We start from the raw sequence: 20,259 nt of genomic DNA on the forward strand, positions 1-20,259 counted from the left end.
ATGGATGATCCCACAGCTTGCAGTGGTTGAATGTGCTGAACTCACAGCTCCTCCTACCATATGCAGTCACATGGGAAGGAGATGGAAGAAGCTAGCAGTGCCCATAGCAGTTCCTCTGCCTGACCCAGTGCCTTGAGTCCTTCTCAGAATCCAGGCCTAGAGAGGCCACACAGGACGCTCCCAGCTCTCTAGGCTCGTCCCCTGATGAGGCCACTGCTCGTCCTGAGCCTCCAGAGGCTGGGTCAGGAAGGGCCGCTCTACATCTCCATCTCCATTATTTCCATAGTTATGTCCTTAGCTATGGTGCTGATAACATACCATACCGATATTTAAACATCAGTATTCAAAGTTATCTGATAATATGCTTCGGTATGTAACGTTTGTCCCATCTTCATCGACAATATGTAATGCAAAATAAGAGAAATAGGCCTATATTGTTCAATAATCATACAAGAATATCGTGATCTCAAATCTGAGGGGAAATAAACAGCTACAGGTGCATCATCCATGTCTGGACCCATATGAGAACCAGTTGAGAAAGGAAATTATACGGAAGATGAAGATCAAAACACTGATGTTAAGCATACCCACTTACGAAAGGTCAAAGCAGGTGGATGGTGCAGATCAAACTGTCACTGTGGTTGTTGGTATTGGACAATTGGAGACTGTGGTGTTTTTTTTTTTTTAAACCTTTATGGTCAGGCTGAGGCAAATTTTAACTTTATCCAGGGATATTTGAGAATATTACAAATATTTTAAAGTTAGTAATACTGCCTACTATAACTATAAATCAATAATATTATACTGACTTAATTTAAATATTATTGTCATGTCCAGAGGGATGAAGGACGCAGGAGCAAGCTTGGTAAATAACTAAAGTGGGTTTTATTAAACTCAAAAGGAGACAAGCAAAAACAAACAGGATCTCAGGGGATTTAAATGGGTGGATCTGAGGAATGCTAAGCACAGCCTACATGAGGTTACGACTTCAATGACGGAACTGGGATATACAAGACTGGGAAGCATTTATATATATGACTAATGAGGTAACAAACAAGAGGCGGCTGGAAGTGATTAATTACAGCCAGCTTAGGAAAGTTTATTCTGTAAGTGCTACAAAATCTGCAGCTAAATCACACAGGGCCAGTGTCTGGTTCAGTGCTTAATTTAAATCAGGACTAGGTTAATTGTACTTAAACTCATCCATGCTGAACAAATATATTTATTAAATAGTGGCGTTGCAACCAGAAACCAAGGGAGTCGAGGGTAGGTGTTGAGAGAACAGAAAATGGCTTTATTGAAAACAAACAGGAGCAAGGAAACAAATCAGACTGCGAGGGGTCAAAAACAGAGAATGCTCGTGCGGGGAAGGACTTGGCCACACAAGCAGACTGATGTTAATGACTGGACTCAGGAACACTTCAAATTACTGGACTCGGGAACAAACAATTCAGACTGCAAACAAGAGGCAGCTGGGAGTGATTAAAATGAGGCAGGAACAAGAAGTAAGACAATGGCATAAGCGGCATGGCTCTGGATGGTCAGGGAAGGTAGAATGGTCAGGTGGATGTGGCAGACAGGACATGACAGTTACTTGTAGTCATGACGTTTTATTTATTTTTTTCCTTCACTCACATGAAGCATTTTCCCAGAAAACTGCTGAGGGACCAACAAGAAATTGTTGATTTTTTTGTTGTTACTTGATACATGATCCCCGAGGATCAGTTGCTAAGGGCAGGGTTCTGTAACTCACCTGATTGAAAAACAATTCCTGTGGCACCTTCTGCCTTCCTATCATCAAGTGGGGGTGGAGACTCACAGATTCTCCAAAAACACAAAGATTGTCCTTGTGCCAGCACAGTACTTTCTGTGTGTTTGTGAATCAGAGGTAAGCAACTGCTCTTACATTTACTATGAGGAGGAAAAAAACAAAGATATCATTATGGATAATGGGGTCAATGGAAAGAGAATTTAAATTAATTGTTTAAGAAAATTCAATTTAAGAAAAGTTAAGGAATTGTTTTTATTTTCAGTTGCTACAGTTATACAATATTTACCTTTAGTTTCTGATAAAAAGATTACTCTGTAAATCTTAAAAAAGAAATCCATGTTTACTAAATGTCATTTAAATATTTGCTTAAGGTTTTCTTGTGAGCATAAAATTAAGCAACTACCTTATGCTTAGAAAGTGTTATGAAGAGCATTCTGTTTTGTTATTTAATATATATGCAAAATTCTCTTCAAATACACTTTTTGAGTGAATATAATTTTTCATTCAGGTGGCTTAGGAGTGTTTGTTCATAAAAGCTGTCATTGGTCCATGCACTTCTTATTTGCTGTCTGGTCTTGCTGTTTAAATGATGCAGTAAAACAAAACACAAAAACAGACTGGAAATGAGTAATCCATCCATCCATCCATCCATCCTGACCACGTGTCCTAGTCAGAGTTGCAGTGGGGCCTGCAGCCTACGCAAGGACACATATATGCACATACTCACACAGATAATTTGAAGATTAAAAATCATGCAAAACTTTATTTCACAGAATAATCCTTTATAATATAAGTTCACATGCATGTAAGACAACTGCATTTTTGTACTCAATTTTTTTGTAGTTGAGGAAAAGAAATCTCAGCTCCTGAAGATCACTGCTAAGTGAACATTCTTATCAAAATCAAGCAACAATCTTAGTTTGACAATTCCTGGTCCATTAGTGATGCTGACTTAACACACTCCATTATGAACATGCTACGCTTTCAGTTTAGTCTGTGTGCATGTGTGCGTGTGAGCGAGCATGACATATATACGAAATGAGTCACAAGACCTGATATCAACATTTTTGCCTCTCAACATTCACTGAATACGTAACTACTGTATATAAGACCTACACCCTTCATATAACACACACTCACTCCTGTGTGCCCACACAATCACCAGCCCCTTCTAAGTAACATCTTATTTGCACAATGTACCCATAGGGAGGCTTTTCCTGTTCTCTGCTGTTTCACCTTGGAATCGGTCTCATTTTCAGAAGTTCAGGCTAGTTGACCGAGAACCTTCTTTCCAGATGCATGTGTACATGTTGCTCACCATTGTCTGGACCTTGCGGGCTGTTGGGGGCTTCAGCTCAGGCAAAGTTCAAAACAGCTGTAATACCATGGAACCGCAGCACAAAACCACCGGACAGACATCTCAAGCCCCATTCTCTATCTCCGTGCATCCCACCACTTTCCGGAAAGGTGATGTCATTGCAGGTAATCACCACTGCTGTGTTAAATTCAAGTATAGAATGTACAGTATGGTGGATAATAATATGTAAGTCCCCTTCACAAGCCTTTGTGTTTCAAAGCACTAATTAATCCCAATGCGACCAACAAGCATTCATGAAAAAGGGATTTGAAAGCAGTATTTGAATAATTTTATTTAAAAATTCATTGAATAATTTCATAACTATGTCACATAAAATTAGGAAGTCAGTGCATTTGATGTGGACAGGAAAAAAGTTGTAATGGTAACAATACCGTAGATTTTATTTGTTAAAGTGACACTCCAAGCAGGACCCAACCCGTTCAAGGGCTTCCTCTTACAAGCCCGCAGAGTCGGCCAGACCAAGCCTCTGGGCACTTTCACTGTGAGAAAAAGTGATGCTCAGCTTCTTAACTGCAGTGGGCTTAATGTGAGTACCACACATATATTTAAGTTAATTTCTTATCCAATCTTTTTATGGTGCTTTTCACTGAAAATTCTAGAATGAAATTGCATCTCACACAAAGAACTTTGACATCTGCCATTGCATTCCGGGCTGCAAAGCTAGATTCCCACGCATGTCAGCTTCACAGCCTGTTTGAACTATATTAAATTGCATAGATTCTTTTGGGAAGCCACATCCAGGGTCGTCTTTGCTCTTTTGTGACAATTATTTCCCCACCTGCTGTCTGTTCTGCTCAGAACTCAGCAGTTTCCCATACGTCTGCCTCACTCAAAACATCAGTGACAGCTCTGTGGACGGCTCCAGTGACAGGAAACCTAGGAAACATTACATTCAGGTATTTATGTAGGTGACTAGAAGCTCGTCTGCAAGTCAGCTTCCATGCAGGATTCATGTGAGCTGTTTGGTGTACAATACTGCTTTGAGCGTCATCTGAAAATGCCTGCAATTCAACATACTCAACATTCAAGTTTGCATGTTTGCCATATAACACACAAGTAATCATATTCTGTTTGTCATTAATGCATATTAAAGCTGATAAGGTCTGTTATGATGTTCAGGTAAACTTACATGCTGCTTATGAATGTTCCATAAATGCATAATAAAGGCATTATGAAGGTGCACTGAGTGTTCCACAAATGCATGATGATTGCATTATGAAGGTGCAGTTAATGTAAAGCATTACCTAACAATTTCTAATGATATTTCATGGGATATTGAGGAAATATTTGCTTGTCTTTCTGCTTTTGCCACAGTGCTACCTTTGTTCAAACTGAAAAGGTCTATTGGACTCAAGTCAAAAGTTCTGTGGTTATTTATAATGCTAAACCTCTTCAAAATACAAGCACAACAGCTCCATCTCTTGTAAGTACACTAGCATTCTATAGGTGGACTGACTCTATAGGGGACCTGTTTGAGTAATGTTATTCATAGGTCATTTTTCCAGTTAGTGCTAGCATGGTCAATTGATTACTTGTTAGTCTTTCATATGGCAAATTGTACAACATTTAACAACAGTGTAAGTATCAGCTTTATAGAAAGCAAGCAAAGCAATTACATCAGTATTGTTAAATATCATAGTCATGTTAATCGTTCAGTTCCATATACCAGCATCAATTGTCTTTCATGTGTATAATAAAGCACTAGCTAACTAGTGATTAAGCCTGGGATTGGTCAATGGGATGTCTGTCTCATTCTTGAAATTTTTTAACCCTGTTGCACAAGGAGCAGGTTAGCTTTGTAATCCTGGCAGACTTCTTTTTGCTAGAAAATAGCTTTTGTACAGAAGAACTCTGGCAGATATTAACCTATTCTTAATTATACATTTGGCAGTCACACCTGCAGATTGATGATGTCACCAGGGGCCAATAATATTCATGAGGGTGGTCACACCACTGCTTAGAAAATAAAATGATGTATATTTGATTTTTATTTTTTGATGCACGGTGGCAACAGAGACGGCCCATAACCCCCCCCCCCCCCACACACACACACACACAGCCCTTGGAGCCTCTCCAGACCTTTAGACCACAGGACACTGACTTGTTTTATCCAAGGAAAGGCAATGTATTAGGGATAGGAGCTCCATACAGCTCATGGTGCTGAACCTGCAGTGTCCAGGTTTAGGAGAAACATCACAGCCCAGGATTTCGACTGCTCTCCCCTCCCTTCCTTCAGCAGGAGCCACGACTGTAACAGTGGCAGAAGGAGCTTTTGCTTCTCTGAGATCTGACAGGAAATGGCTGTGAGAGACACAGCTACCATTAGTAAGAGTAGAAGAACCAGGAATGAAAAAATATGCACTTCTGTGCAAAAGATGATCTTTAAATGACCCCCTCGTTGGTGTAATGCTGTGACGCCTGTCAGTCTGTCAGCTTAGCCATTTCAAAACCTCCTAAAATCACCCCATTATTTGCAGTAACCATCCAAATATACCCATTTACTCCACCACATACCATATTTGGCTAAACATTACCTCATATAATTATTTAAATAATTACCTTACTTAATGAGCAGGTAGTGAAATTTAACATATACCCGGAGTGGCTGGGCTTCCCTAGAAGAGAGGTTTGAGAGCCAAAATAATCTTCTGCTGGTCATTCTTGTTGTTTTTTTTATTGTGATACTGTTCATTTGCAAATATTCAAATGTTAAATTCTGTGTTTTTTCTGAGAAATACACTTCCTATGTTGATAAACAGCTCAAAACATTTTCATTGCACTTTACTTTGTATATTATGACCCTTCCTGGGAAACATTCATTCATTCATTTGTTCATACCACTTGTCCTATGCAGAGTTGCAGGAGGAGATATTTTAATTGGTTAATATTGCTTCTTTTTTATAGATAACCATATCTAGCAATGGCTGTGGAGCCAGCAAGGTCTGCCTGAGTCAGCCAGATAACTGTAACCCCGCCACCAGTTCCAGCTGCTACTTCATGTCTGTAGTGATGTCATCCAACAGTTCAGACCTTCATATGGAAATATCTGGCCCATCGGACGGTTATGTCTCCATTGGATTTTCTTACGATCTGTTTATGGTAATGCTCTTTCTCAAATCAAATATGTGACGTTTTATTTTGCTAAAACATATTTGGTTTTTGCCACGTACTCGCCTGCTCAAGATAAAATCTGCACAGGGTGGATTTATTTCCAGTTGCAATTCTAGATGCAGGTATCTGTGTTTGCATTTATGTTTATTGTCCAAATTGTATTTACCAGTAAGAAGGCAGCTGTACTCCTGCTTACAAATACAATGGAGATGGACCCAAATATTCATTCATTAGTCCATATGACAAACTTTGTACAATCTATCCCATTCATTTTCTACAACCACTTGTCCTATTCATTGTCGTGGGGGACGGGGCAAAACCTATGGGCACAAGGCAGGGAACAGCAAGCCATCACAGGGCACAGTCACACGCCATTCACACTTATGGGACATTTGGTAACTCCAATTAACCTCAGCAAGTTCTTAGACTGTGGATGGAAACTAACACACTCAGAGAAAACCCTACTATGAGATGCAGAGAACATGCAAACTCCACACACATAGAGCCATAGCAGAGACTCGAACGCAGGTCTCAGAGGCGGGAAGCAACAGTCCCAACCACTGCATCATCTCACTTTGCACAACTTAAGGCATAAATGGTTACAAGCAGTTATACTCAATTTTGAATGTTACTGTATATGCATGCACGCATTCACTTTAGTTCCATGCTCCTGCTTTATTTATTACCATTGATACACGCTCTGGGTTGCGTTTATAAAGACTTAATCCCAATCCCCTTGTCTTGTTTAGCCCTATAATTCACTACTTTTGAAACTATTGTGAATCCCTCCATTTGTCATTCGCTGTTTGTGCATCACACCTAGGGGACTTCGTGCCACTATATAGCTGTATATGAATGCTATGACAATAAAGCCAACCGGACACATACTGTACTGCATGCATGTATAATACTTTGATGCTGACCTGACGTATATCTTCAGAGAAATCGTATCACTTTATATAATCACTTTATATAATATTATTATATTATTTATATATTTTGTCTTTTTTTCCAGGGAAATGATGATATTTATATTTGCATTTACAATCAAGGACAAGTTCAAGTGCAACGTGCCCATTCCACAGGGATGAAAACCCCAGATATCATAGCCCAGGTACTGTAGTCATATTATTCCTACTTTATAGTGCTTTTTGACAGTCTGAAGTAGAACTAACAGCTAGATAATCAGAACTGTTCCACAGAAGTGGTTCCACTGAATGTGTATTAATAGTGGGTTTGCCAATAATATAAATGGTAAATATATAATCCTTGGGCCAATAATACCCATTAATTCACTCAGCACTATTTCAATCAAACCATTCATTCATTCATTCACCTGCTATCTACTGTATAAAATACTTTTGTTAAAAAAAAATTTGATTTTCTTTCTAGTACAAATGGAAAGGAATTGTTTGTTTTATCTCTGCACAGAACATTTCTGACATAAGCGTGTCTTATGTCAATGGAGTCATCAGCTGCTCCTTTACTTCCCACGACCCCATCTCCTTTTATAGAAGCTCCACACCGACCACCTCCTCCTATCTCTTCTACGCCTATGGACCCGTTAGCGGTAGACATCAACTTCAGCAGCATATTTACTTCAGTGATTGGTTTTGTTGTGATTTCTTATGTGCAGTTTCCTCTCATTTCTCATTTTGGTCCATTGATCTCAGGAGGCTTAATCCAGCACCATAAAGATAAATTCACAAGAAAAGGCAGAGTTCAGCTTACACCGTCTGTTACGGGGACAGTGGATGATCCTCGTCCTGCCAAAGCACACGGTAATTTTATTTTTTTCAAAAATGGCTTTTTTTATTCATTATTGGTCATCAGAAATAGCAATAAGCTACTACTTAGTAATTATTATTCATTAATAATAATTAGTAATATTATTCATTAATTGTAATTAGTATACTATCCATGTATTCCTGCATCCAGATTTGCATGATGACAAGAGCAGAGGAAATGACCGTACCATGAAACGCTTGTGTAAATGTCTAATGTTGTTTTACCTGGTATTTCACATACTGGGCCATGTATACTGTCATATATATCTATCGCTAATGTCACCCTGGGCCCCCTCAGTACATTTACTACATTTTGTCCAGCAGGACACCCCTAACAGTAGATTCTGGGGCCCCAATACAGTGCTGGGTCCCCTGAGTCTCCCAAGGAATCCACGTTCCTGCAACACCCCTGTATCTATAAATATTCAATAATGATCAGAATTTTTCCCTTGTAGGTTCATTAATGCTGATAGCTTGGATGACAACTGGGAGTCTGGGCATGATCATTGCAAGATACCTTAAAAGAGCCACCAAAGGGAGAGGCTACTGGAACAGAGACCTTTGGTTTTTGGTAAGTTACTTTCTGTGCTTTAACAGACCCTGCCTCCAGCTCTCTGGGTGTACAGGTGTTACTAGGCTGGGGAATAAGGGGCTGAAGCCCTAAATTAATTGTTTAGCTCAGATGTTATAACAAGCATGCTCTCAGTTTGTGGGATGTCTTAAGATCTTAGCAACGCACCTGAATATTGCAAGGGTTTCTTCAGGGTCACCCCACAATCCAGTGACATACAGTTCAGGCAAACTGGTGTCTTTAACTTGCCCATAGTGTGCGTGAACATGTGTGCGCCCTGCAACGGACTGGTCAATGTGCATCTCCTCCAGGGAGGCCCACAGGATGGACCATCAGGCTCACATTGACCTTGGACTGGATAAGGGAGATGGGTGGATTTGAGGTGGAAAGTTCAGGTCCAGAAAGTACAAATCCAGACCAAGGTTTTGTATAAACCAGCCAGTTGAGTACCTGGTGAGTGTGACTCTTTATATGGTTTGAACAAAACCTTGGTTTGGATTTGTACTTTCTGGACCTGAAATTTCCACCTCTATGGTTATATAATACAGTGGTACCTCAGTTCTCAAACTCATTAGAACTCGAATTTCTTAAAAGTTGAACCAACCAGTTCGAAAAAAAATTAGCTAGAACTCGATCTGAATCTCAGAAGTCAAACCGTGAACGCCGACCTAAGATAAGTTGTATGCGTGGGGAAATGAGTCACGCGGCACGTCTCTCACTGGAAACAAAGGGTAACGCTTCAGTCTCAGCCTCGCATTCGCTGTGATAGCATCGTGCATGTTTACACTAGCTGAATACATATATTTAGACTTTAAAAATACATTCAGACAATGATAGACAGTAACAGTAATTATTATTATTATATAATAAAATAAATTTAAAAATAAAGATTTCTTATTAATTTGAAGTTTGGAGTTTATTTGAAGTTTTTTTTTAAATTTGAAGTTGGATTTGGATTTTAATATTAATAATAAAACATTAATACATTTAATTATTACAATATTATCCTGCCGAGCGGGGACGGAACAGAGACAAAGGCGCAGACGTCAGGGTATCGGGGAATACGGGGTTTAATTACAGGTAAGGCAGGCAAAACACAGATGGACAATACAATGAACGGACTGGGGAAACAAACTGAAACGCGGACTAAATACAGAGGACTGATGACAACAACCAGAAACAGCTGATCACACGGGGATTCCACACAGGGTTAACGAGGGGGTGTGGCACACGGAAGGAGCGGAGGATCAGGGCAGGACACATTGTTTTTTTTAACTTTACACATTGTTTGGATACATTTATTTTCTTACTTTTCAAATTACTGTTTTGATAAATGTGCTTAGATGTGTTTAGTACAGTATATGCTCTTTTTGTTTTATTCGGTTCATTTTGTGTTTAAATGCTAAAAAAACATATTTAGGTGTAATTTTTTGGGCCGGGAACCAATTAATTGGTTTTCCATTATTTCTTATGGGGAAAATTCGATCACAACTTGAACTTTTTAGGATTCGATCCGGAGTTCTGAACGGATTAAATTCGAGTTCTAAGGTACAACTGTATATTTATCCATATATTCATCCATCCATCCATTTGTTTGTTTGTTTGTTTGTTTGTTTAACATGCTCTGGATAGGTTTATGGTGGTAACAAACCACAAAAGCTGAGTTTTTACCATAGAAATATAGCTGTGGATATCCAGGGTGCAGGGACATTTACCCTCCAGTCTTTTGAACTTGTTAAACACCAGATTACAAACTTCACTTATGGAGCACTAAGTGACAATGAAAACCAGTGTCTTTGACATGTATATATTCACACCTCAGAGATGTCGTCATTACTCTGACTCAAGTCATGGTCCATTTAGTGTTATTTAATGTCAAACCCCATGTGACACTGTACTGTCTTTTACCCTCCCCAGGCACATGTGGGCCTTTTGTCCTTGTCTTACATTCTTACCATCATTGCCTTTATCTTGATCTTTGCAAATGCAGGGGACTGGTTTGACGTGAGTATGACTTGTGACTTTTGCTAGTCACGTATAATGATATGCTGAGAAAAGCCTTTATTTTCTTTGAGTTGGCAGTTGTGCAGCACAGTAAATAAGATGTTTTTCTTTCAATTTGGAGACAATTTACCGTGAATTTCCAAATAATCTTGGTGCAGAAGAATGAGGCCACCACATATGATAATGACTCTTGTTAATACTAAAAATAAAATGCTTGTGTTACATTTAAACTCTTCCATTGCTATTATAAGATGCACTTGCTGCCTTTTAATCTGTTTTTGTATTCTTAATAGAAATTAGTACTATTGTGCATAGTAGGGAACACTGATCATTATCTTGTATTCTTTATGTTTTCTATTACCAGAACCCACATTCAGTTCTGGGCTGTTTAGTCATGATTCTGACCTTCTTCCAACCAATTGTGGCTATTTTCCGATGCCAGCCCAGTCACAAGTGGTGAGTGGATATTAATATTAATTTTTATATTATTGTTATATATTATACACAGTACTTTTCAAGTACAGCACTGTGTCTTATGCAGCCTAAAGAAAAGTTAAAAGCTATTTATTTCAGTAGTAGGAGTGTATGTGCTCAGAACAAAAAACACAATTTAACATTAGAACCTATGAAAATTAAGTAACATGGTAACATAACAAAAACTAACAAGAATTTCCCCAGTTCTCCAAAAATTTACTGACATCTTGCTGGATGGTTAGATGATCCACTCCATGTATTTGTTAAATTTCAACACCGGCTTACTTAATTAATTAATATCATTATTTTCAAAAGGTCAGAGATTAGCCATACGAGGTGGGGTTAGTCGTCGACTCAAAAACAACATGGGTGTATTGGAAGATTGTGGCAAATACTAGGGTGACTTCAGCAGAGGTTTTGAAATGGCGAAGCTGACTCACTTTGACAGACATAATATCATAGTTTTGCACCAACGTGAAGATCATTTGAACTTTACTTTTTCAGACTGCTTAAAACTTTTGCACAGTGCTGTATTTTAATGCAATATAAAGGTATTTATAGTGTGTTACAGATGAGAGCTTCATAAGCTCAAAATGCATAACACACATGGGTATAATGTTATGCCTTTTGATAAATATTTATAATCATGTTTATAATGGTTTATGAATGCATTATTATTTGTTATGAATGTATTCATAAATTACAAAAATATGGCCTTGAGTAAAGTGTTACAAAATTCCTATTTCACAACATCTTCCATTTGATGTTTATCGCAGGAGGTACATTTTCAACTGGATACATGCTTTGAATGGTCTGACAATTAAAGGCTTGGCAGGTAAAAAAAAATTATAAAATGTTCCTGGCTAGTTAGTGCATGGTAGCTATTTAACGGAAGATAATCATGACGTAGGTAAAAAATTTTCACTGGAAAATTACAATGATTGCACAATATTAATGCTGCAAAAAGCTTTTTGAAAGGCTGGTACAACAATGGGTTCGTGAACATTTCACAAAATATTGGGCTAAAGTTTTCTAAGTAATGTGACATTTTCCTGGCATCTGAAACTCTACTGGTAAACTGGGCCTGCCTCACCCTTGGCCCTGTGACGTCACTCCTTCCCCACCCTTGGCCCTGTGACGTCACTTCTGCACGCGCTGCTGCTGAACCACAATGTTCTTCCTACCATCAGAAGCAGAAACAGCACCTGTGTGCCATCATTTTGCTCCTCTGATTTCCTCTGCCGGTCCTTGGAGAATGGGCTCCCCCTTTGAGTCCGTATCCTCCTAAGATTTCTTCCTTGTAGGGAATTTTTCCTTGCCATTGTTGGCTTCCTCACTGGGGCCCTTGGGTGGGGATAATGTAAAGCGCTTTCAGGCAATGCAATGTCGTGAAAATGCGCTATACAAATAAAATCGAATTGGATTTATTTGAAATGAGAAAAATGAGTTTAGTGCTGAATCATGGTCTCTTGTTTTCAGTGGGTGCCATATTTACTGGCCTACAACTGGTGGACACATCGCCAAACCAGTGGCTCCCCAAAGTGATGGGAGGCTTTGTTGGCTGGGAGGCTTTGTTCTTCCTGCTCTTTGACTTCTATGCTCAGTGGAGCAAAAACATTGGGCCAGAAGGTAACATGAAAAATCAAAAGCACAAAAAAATGTAAGACATAACAATGACATTTTGAGGTGATGTACATTCTGTAACATTGTGATTCCGTGATTTTGTCGTCTCACAGTATATGAAGACATTTCAAGTTTGGTAAGCTGACGTCCATCCATTTATCCATCTTTTCATTTTTCACAAGCGCCTGGACATTCCTGATTTTACTACCAAACCTGGTTTTCTTTTTACTTAAATGAGCCTGCAATAAATCACCAGGCCAGAGAACTCCAACATTTTTCCTTTGTAATTTCTTCCACACAGGTACCTTTAGAAGTGATACTTCTGATTCTTTTCTTCCTCGGAAACATTACATTTTTGATCACCCTTCTGTGTGGAATCGGTCTGTCATGAAATCTCCAGAAACAAGGAATACATCTATGACTAAAAGGAAAAGAGAAAGAATACTTTTTTGGTACTCCCCAACAGGAGGACTGGTTATGTACAGTATGAGAGAGAAATCTTCAGGGAATTTCATCATCCATCCATCCATCCATCCATCCCTCTTCTATATTTATTTGAGCATGTCACACAGTAGCACGTATAGCACATTCTAATTCTATTTTGTTTTTAAAATACAGCAAAATACAAACAAAAGATACACAGCTTGGGGAAAAATTGAGACCCCTCATATTTTTTAAAAATCTGAAATTTGAAATGCTGGTTTAATCCTGATTCTGCTGGCAGATTATCACAGAGAGAGCGCTGGGACAGGGGCCAGGAAGAGCGACGGATGGCCCAGCATCTGTCCGGCTACGCTGAGCAGCAGGCTGCTTCCAGGCCCCAAGTGAAACTGAAAATTTTGCTGTGATCTCAATTTTTTTCCAGAGGTGTGTGTGTGTGTGGATTAGGTTTATATAACATTGTGGGGACCATTGTAATAAAGACATTTTTTTATCTGTGAATGTAATGAAAAAAGTAAAAATGCCAAAAGTCTCATATTTTGTTTGGTTATTTATGGTTAAGGTTAGGGCTGGTGGGAGTTAAGGTCATCATGTTGGGTTTGGAGTTTTTCCCATTGAAACGAATGGAGAGGATCCTCACAAAGATATAATTACAATACAAACCTGTGTGTGTGTGGGGGGGTGTCTGTCTGTCTGTCTGTCTGTGTGTGTGTGTGTGTGTGTGTCTGTCTGTGTGTGTGTGTGTGTGTGTGTGTGTGTGTGTGTGTGTGTGTGTGTATATATATATCCATCCAACTATGTTTTTTATTTGGGATCATATTTCCTGTGTTGGAAGGCATTCTGGAGAAAAGCTACATAATCTGGCCATTTGTGAAGCTTAATGTGACTTTTTATTAAGTTTTATAATAACCTATTTGTTCAAATCATTATAACAAACTCTGATTAATGCATTTATAATGATAGCAACTTCATGTACATGTATCACATTTCTAGGTTTTACAAAGCAATCTAATTTTTAGCATCACCTCACTTACTGTATGTTTTGGATTTATTGAAACAGTATAATTACATTCAAAGTATAAATCATTGTACAATTTTTATTATAACTATATGATGCAACTGAACCATGTAACCTTATTCAATGAAATTTTATTACAATTTTAAGATTTTTGACTTTGACTTTTGCGCTTTAACATAGGAGAGGGCAGGAGGGCTGTTCTGCAGGAGAAATTTATAGAAGTCGCGGATAAGCTTAGAAGCAGAACGTCCACGGTGGTATTCTCTGGAATGCTTCCCGTGCCACGTGCAAGTCAGGCTAAGTTAGCTGAGATAAGGCGATTAAATGTGTGGCTAAAAGGGTGGTGTAGGAAAGAGGGGTTTAGGGTTAGGGTTAGGGTTAGGGTTAGGTTTAGGGGGCACTGGAAGACCTTCTGGAACAGGTGGGACTAGAAACTGTAAACTGGATGGAGTTAAATAGCAAAACGGTTGAAGAGGCATGGGACTGTTTTAAAAGCACATTGTTGCAAGTGCAAGAGAACTTCATACTGGTTTCCAGCAAAACTAAATCTAGAAAACTGAAGCCAAGGTGGTTTACTACGGAAATTAAGAATAAAGTCAGGAGGAAAAGGGCTCTGTTCCACAAATGGAAAATAACTAATGATTTCAAAATAAAGCAGGAGTATCTAAGTCTACAGGTTGAGATAAAAAATAACATTAGACTCTCCAAGAGGAATGTAGAAAGAAAGATTGCATTGGAGGCTAAGGATGACAATAAAAGTTTCTTCCAATAAAGAGCTCTAAAAGCGGAAATCACTAATTTGCAGGATAGTAAGGATCTTATACTTGAAAATGAAATTAATATAGTAAATGAGTTTAATGATTATTTTACACTGGTGTTCACACTAGAGAACACAAGTAACCTACCACCATTTAGTATGAATACAGTGTCATCTATGAGCAATACATATATAACTGAGCTAAGCTCAAAATAAACAAATCGCAGGGCCCTCATGGCATCTTGCCTATAGTTTTAAAAGAGATGAGGGATATTATTAGCCAACATGGATCAGTACCTGCCATGAAGGTACAACCCCACTCTGTGGAAAGTGCCGGAAGCTTGCGCACTCTTCCTGTGGGTGGAAAAGATTTTTGGCAAGGTTTGTTCTTAACACGGATCCTCAGGAGGTAGGGGAGGTCCGGTGGTGTATGGGGGAGGTGGAATGAGCAGCACAGCCCACCAAAGATTTGCCCGCTGGTCTCCTACAACCCATTGTGGATGATCCCGCATGCTTCCAACAGCTTGATGCGGTTGAACCCGCTGAACCTGCAGCTCCTCCTACCACAGGCAGTCGCAGGTGAAGGAGAATGAGGAAGCCTTCAGAGCCTGGGCCAGGAGGGGGCGCTCCACACGCTTCATGTTCCTGGACCCCAGAAGCTCACTCCGCTCAAACCTGGCCCAAGAGCAGCCATGTCATCGGACCCCGGTTGAGATAAGATCGCGCATCCGGCCGGAACACTGTGCTGGGTTGCTCAGCATGTTTGGCTTTGTCCGCCATCCTGATGTCTTGGCCTTACTCCACTCGCCATCTCCAGCCATCACGTCGGCTCCTGCCTTGCAGTCCCCGTTGTCATCGTCATCATCCTCAGTGGCCTCCAAGAGGCTGCTGTAGTTGGGGGTTCTGCTGTGGAGGCAGATCTATCCTTGTGTCCTGCCATCGCCCAGGCACCTCTGCGCTAATGGCAGCCAGGGAGTCGGGCGTCGGCCTGGTGGCGATCAGCAGAGGATGAGGCACATGCCTCATGTCCTGCCATCGCTCAGGCAGCCCCTTCATTGTTTGCCAATTGTAGCCAGGCTGGCGCCCAACTCCCTCGTCGCCCAGGCTGGCGCGCAACTCCCTCGTCGGCCTCCTGCTCCAGTCCTGCAGTCACCTCAGTGTCCTCTGGCCCCTCACTACCCTCTAGCCCTGGTGGCCCTCTGAGGCTATCCTGTTCTGTGGTCCGGAGAGGGTTCCACCTCACCAGTGAACAGTCTCGGGTAGATCCATGGCCCAGGGTCATCTCCCAGCTTCCCAGGGTCTGGAAGACTCCCCAGACGCCCCGTTATCCCTCTTCACGCCACAGTTTTTGTCCCATTGTCCTATCTTGTCATTATCTCATCCTGACTATATCCCCTGTAGTCCTTTCCTATGTCACTGTCCCTGTCTTTGTTGTCCCTTCACCTCTCTACCCTGGCCTGGTGTATGTTGGTCATCCTCTATGTTGCCCGTGTAGTCCTGCCCAGATCTGTCACATGCTCCTAGTTTGTGTCTTGTCCCATGTCCCGGATTGGTACCCATCTGGTGTTCCCAGGAGGGGTGCGTCCCTATCTGATATATATCGTTTGTCCCGTCTTCATCAAGACAATATGTAATGCAAAATAAATAGGAGAAATATGCCTATATTGCTGAAGAATCGAGAAAATCGTGATCTCAAATCTGAGGGGAAACAACTTATTTTACCCAGAATCCTGCAGCCCTGATGCTCTTTTTACTTTTCTGTTGCAGGCAAAAAAAAACAACATGTAACATTAGCCTATTGTGTACTGGCAAACAGCTGCAGGTGCATCGTCCATGTCTGGACCCACATGAGAACCAGCTGAGAAAGGAAGTGATAGGGAAGATAAAGATCAAAACGCTGATGTTCAGCATACCCACTTGCGCAAGGTCAAAGCAGGTGGATGGTGCAGATCAAACTCTCACTGTGGCTGTTGATATTGGACAATTGGAGACTGTGTTTAAAAAAAAAAAAAAAAAACCACCTTTATGGTCAGGCTGAGGCAAATTTTAACTTTATCCGGGGATATTGGAAAATATTACAAATATTTTATTTTAAAGCTAGTAATAAGGGGTGGTGCACGAATATTAAAGTACACTGCATTGTTTGTACACCTGACGTGGAGACGCTGCCTATCTGTACGCCCCGCCCCTTCTACCTTAGCGGTGTCTACATTCCACCAAGCACCAACACCCAGGCAGCTGCGGAGATAGTGGCTGAGGACGGCAGCTCCATGATGGCAAAATATCCCGACGCCCCGGTGTTTACTGCGGGTGGTTTTAACAACTGTAAACTCGACGCTGTTTTGCCATCTTTTTATCAGTATGTGGATATTCCCACTAGGAATCTTAATACTCTGGGCTTATGTTATGGTAACATCTTTGACACCTCTGACCACAGTGTTGTCTTCCTGCTACCTCGCTACAAACCGGAACTGAAGTACATCAAACCGCATGTGCACCACGCCACCCTCTGGTCAGAGGAGGCAACTGAACGACTACAGGGTTTACTTGCATGTACAGATTGGGACATCTTCCAGGGTGATCTGAACCATAAAGTTTCCGTAATTACGGACTACATCAAGTTTTGTATTTATTCCACTATCCCCGCCAGAATTGTCAGGAGATATCCTAACTCCAAACCCTGGATCACTTCCCATATGAAGTACAGCTTGAAGGAAAAACACAAAGCATTTCTACGCAAGGACTGGTCTTCTGTCGTCACTCAATAGACAAGTAAAGAATGAGATAATCAATGCCAAACTCAAATATAAGGATAGACTGGAGCAGGGGTTCAGTACAATGAACACCAAACAGGCCTTCCATATAGTAAAGTTACTCACTGGTCAAATACCCGGCCATGACCTTCATCCCATAGCCACCGATATTACCACCTTTGCTGACTCCTTAAACTCCTTCTATACACGGTTCGATAACCAGGCCTACTCTGCTGTCTGTGAGGAGCTGCTCAATGCCCTTTCCTCTGATGATCCTACATACATTTTACTGTAGAGGATGTGAGCAGATGCAAAGTTGGCAAGGCAGCCGGGCCTGACGGTATACCAGCTAAAGTACTGAAGCTATTTGCCACAGAACTACCTCCCATCCTCCATTCCATCTTCTGGGACTCATGCAGATTGGTGACTATTCCTACAATTTGGAAAACATCTACCATCGTTCCGGTATCTAAGAAACCTCGTCCCTCTGAGCTAAATCATTATCAGCCGGTAGCACTCACATCCATAATAATGAAATGCCTAGACAAACTTACACTTCATATAATCCACTATACCAGTTTGACTCATACCACCAGATCTATCTATCTATCTATCTATCTATCTATCTATCTATCTATCTATCTAATACTGCGTACTAAAAATATAATTCAATAATATTATACTGACTTAATTTAAATATTATTGTCGTGTCCAGAGGAATGAAGGACATGGGAGCAAGCTTGGTAAATAACTAGCTCTGTACTGTTCTATTTGAAACCTTGTACTGTATAGCGGTCCAGCGGACATCAGCATTCGACGTTCAGAAGACGTTGTAAAAAGACATCATAATAACTTTCATTCTGGCTCCTCAGGGGACATCATTTCTACGTATGACAATGACGTCGAAAAGACATCGTTTAGACGTATATTTGCACAGTGGGTAAAAGGGGTTTTATTAAACTCAAAAGGACACAAACAAAAACAGGATCTCAGGGGATTTAAATGGGTGGATCAGAGGAAGGCTAAGCACAGCCTACACAAGGTTATGACTTCAATGACGGAACTGGGATATACAAGACTGGGAAGCATTTAAATATATGACTAATGAGGGAACAAACAAGATGCGGCTGGAAGTGATTAATTACAGCCATCTTAAGAAAGTTTATTCTGTAAGGACTAGGCTAATTCTACTTAATTCATCCACGCTAAACAAAGTTAGGTGAGGTTGACACAAAAACTGGAGTATTTGCAATATATAAGCATAAAGTACTGGGTGTTACAGAATCTTAGATACCAAACGCAAGCAGACATGAACAAAGGCAAAAGAAAATGTTCAAAGAACTTCAGTGCATTTGAGAAGACCCTCTTCAAACAAGTTGTGTTAAAGTACCCTGTAACTGAAAACAAACAGCATGATTCAGGAGCAGAAAGCTGGAAGAAGAAGAAATGGACTTCCATTTTGAAAGAATTCAACTAAAATGGACAAAGAAACAAAATAGACACTCCAACATGTTCAGGTAAGATTATATATTGTTGCCCCAATATTACAAATCAGTCAATTGTAAATGTTTTACGTAACATAAAAGATGGGGCTAACAAGTATGTGCACCAAAATGTAACATATTTACATAGACATCCTAATTCAATGTCTATATTATCTTTCAATGGTCCTGTGGAAAAACATTAAAATAAACTTGGGGGGAACCACTGTTCTTTGTAGAGAGCATTTCAAGACAGGTGGGGGACCCTCAGTTACACCAGAGACAGAGAAGTTGGGGAACTTCTTGACTGGGATTATTGAAAGTCAACAACCTTTGGAAGGTATTCCAGATGACCATTTGGAAAGTTCAGGTGAGGGAACATTCCAAGACTCTATAGTAGGACACATCTCATTCACCATGTGCTATCCCACCCAATATACTTTAACGTGAGTCACGTCTTGGTCTCATAATAAACATGGTGTAATGACCTCAGCTCTTGAACTCAAATGTAATCCAAGATGTTTTTCTATACAACGATGACCTGATCTTCACCCAGATAGTGGGGGGCACAGTCAGTAAGTTCAGTCGACAACAACAAATCCAGCAGCACCTGCATGCATCAGCCAGCAGTATCCAGCATCAACAGCAACCAGCAGTCCCTAATCCAGGCAGCAGGCCAAGAGGGAAAAGGCTGACCATTCATAAGAAACGTGCCATAGAATTCCATGAGCATAAATTACAATATTTAAAAAGAACATGTCAAGTTCTTTATCTTGAGTTTTCCATGAAAGACATGGTGAAAGAAATGAAGTGGCAGCAGTGCCATTTTCTTTAGAACCAAAATTCTGAAGTTTTCTTACCAAACCATGCCAATCATTTATGTATCACTCAAGAGACACTTGTTAGGAGAAGTGCCGCAAAGCAAAAGCATCTCTGTAAGCAAGTCCATTCCTGTCATTGGCTAGCTCCGCCATGGCAATGTCATCATCTTCAGTATCAGGGTCTGGCCAGCCATGCTGTTTGAGAAAATTGTGAAGTACTGCAGTTGCGATAATAACAAAATGCCAGAACATGCATTGTTTTCTAAAAA

General features: G+C 40.3%; 1 protein-coding gene across 2 annotated transcripts; it reads left to right on the top strand.

Annotated features, from left to right (window-relative positions):
* The first annotated feature begins 1,488 nt into the window (after positions 1-1,488).
* LOC111840088 (putative ferric-chelate reductase 1) lies at positions 1,489-14,284 on the top strand. 2 transcript variants are annotated; one of them, XM_072700064.1, is made up of 16 exons: positions 1,489-1,888; positions 3,067-3,253; positions 3,542-3,675; positions 3,948-4,045; positions 4,464-4,572; positions 6,054-6,248; positions 7,276-7,374; positions 7,692-7,830; positions 7,934-8,041; positions 8,503-8,618; positions 10,536-10,622; positions 10,987-11,078; positions 11,873-11,931; positions 12,576-12,725; positions 12,833-12,855; positions 13,021-14,284. In XM_072700064.1, the coding sequence occupies exons 2-16, from the start codon at positions 3,067-3,069 to the stop codon at positions 13,108-13,110; spliced, it is 1,686 nt and encodes a 561-aa protein (XP_072556165.1). In that variant the 5' UTR covers positions 1,489-1,888; the 3' UTR covers positions 13,111-14,284. The 2 variants fall into 2 exon arrangements, with proteins under 2 accessions (XP_072556165.1, XP_072556166.1); XM_072700065.1 differs by having other exon boundaries at positions 1,876-1,888; positions 3,031-3,253.
* Positions 14,285-20,259: the final 5,975 nt, after the last annotated feature.

This window comes from Paramormyrops kingsleyae, chromosome 15 (genome assembly GCF_048594095.1).
Source record: "Paramormyrops kingsleyae isolate MSU_618 chromosome 15, PKINGS_0.4, whole genome shotgun sequence".
NCBI classification, from domain to species: Eukaryota; Metazoa; Chordata; class Actinopteri; order Osteoglossiformes; family Mormyridae; genus Paramormyrops; species Paramormyrops kingsleyae.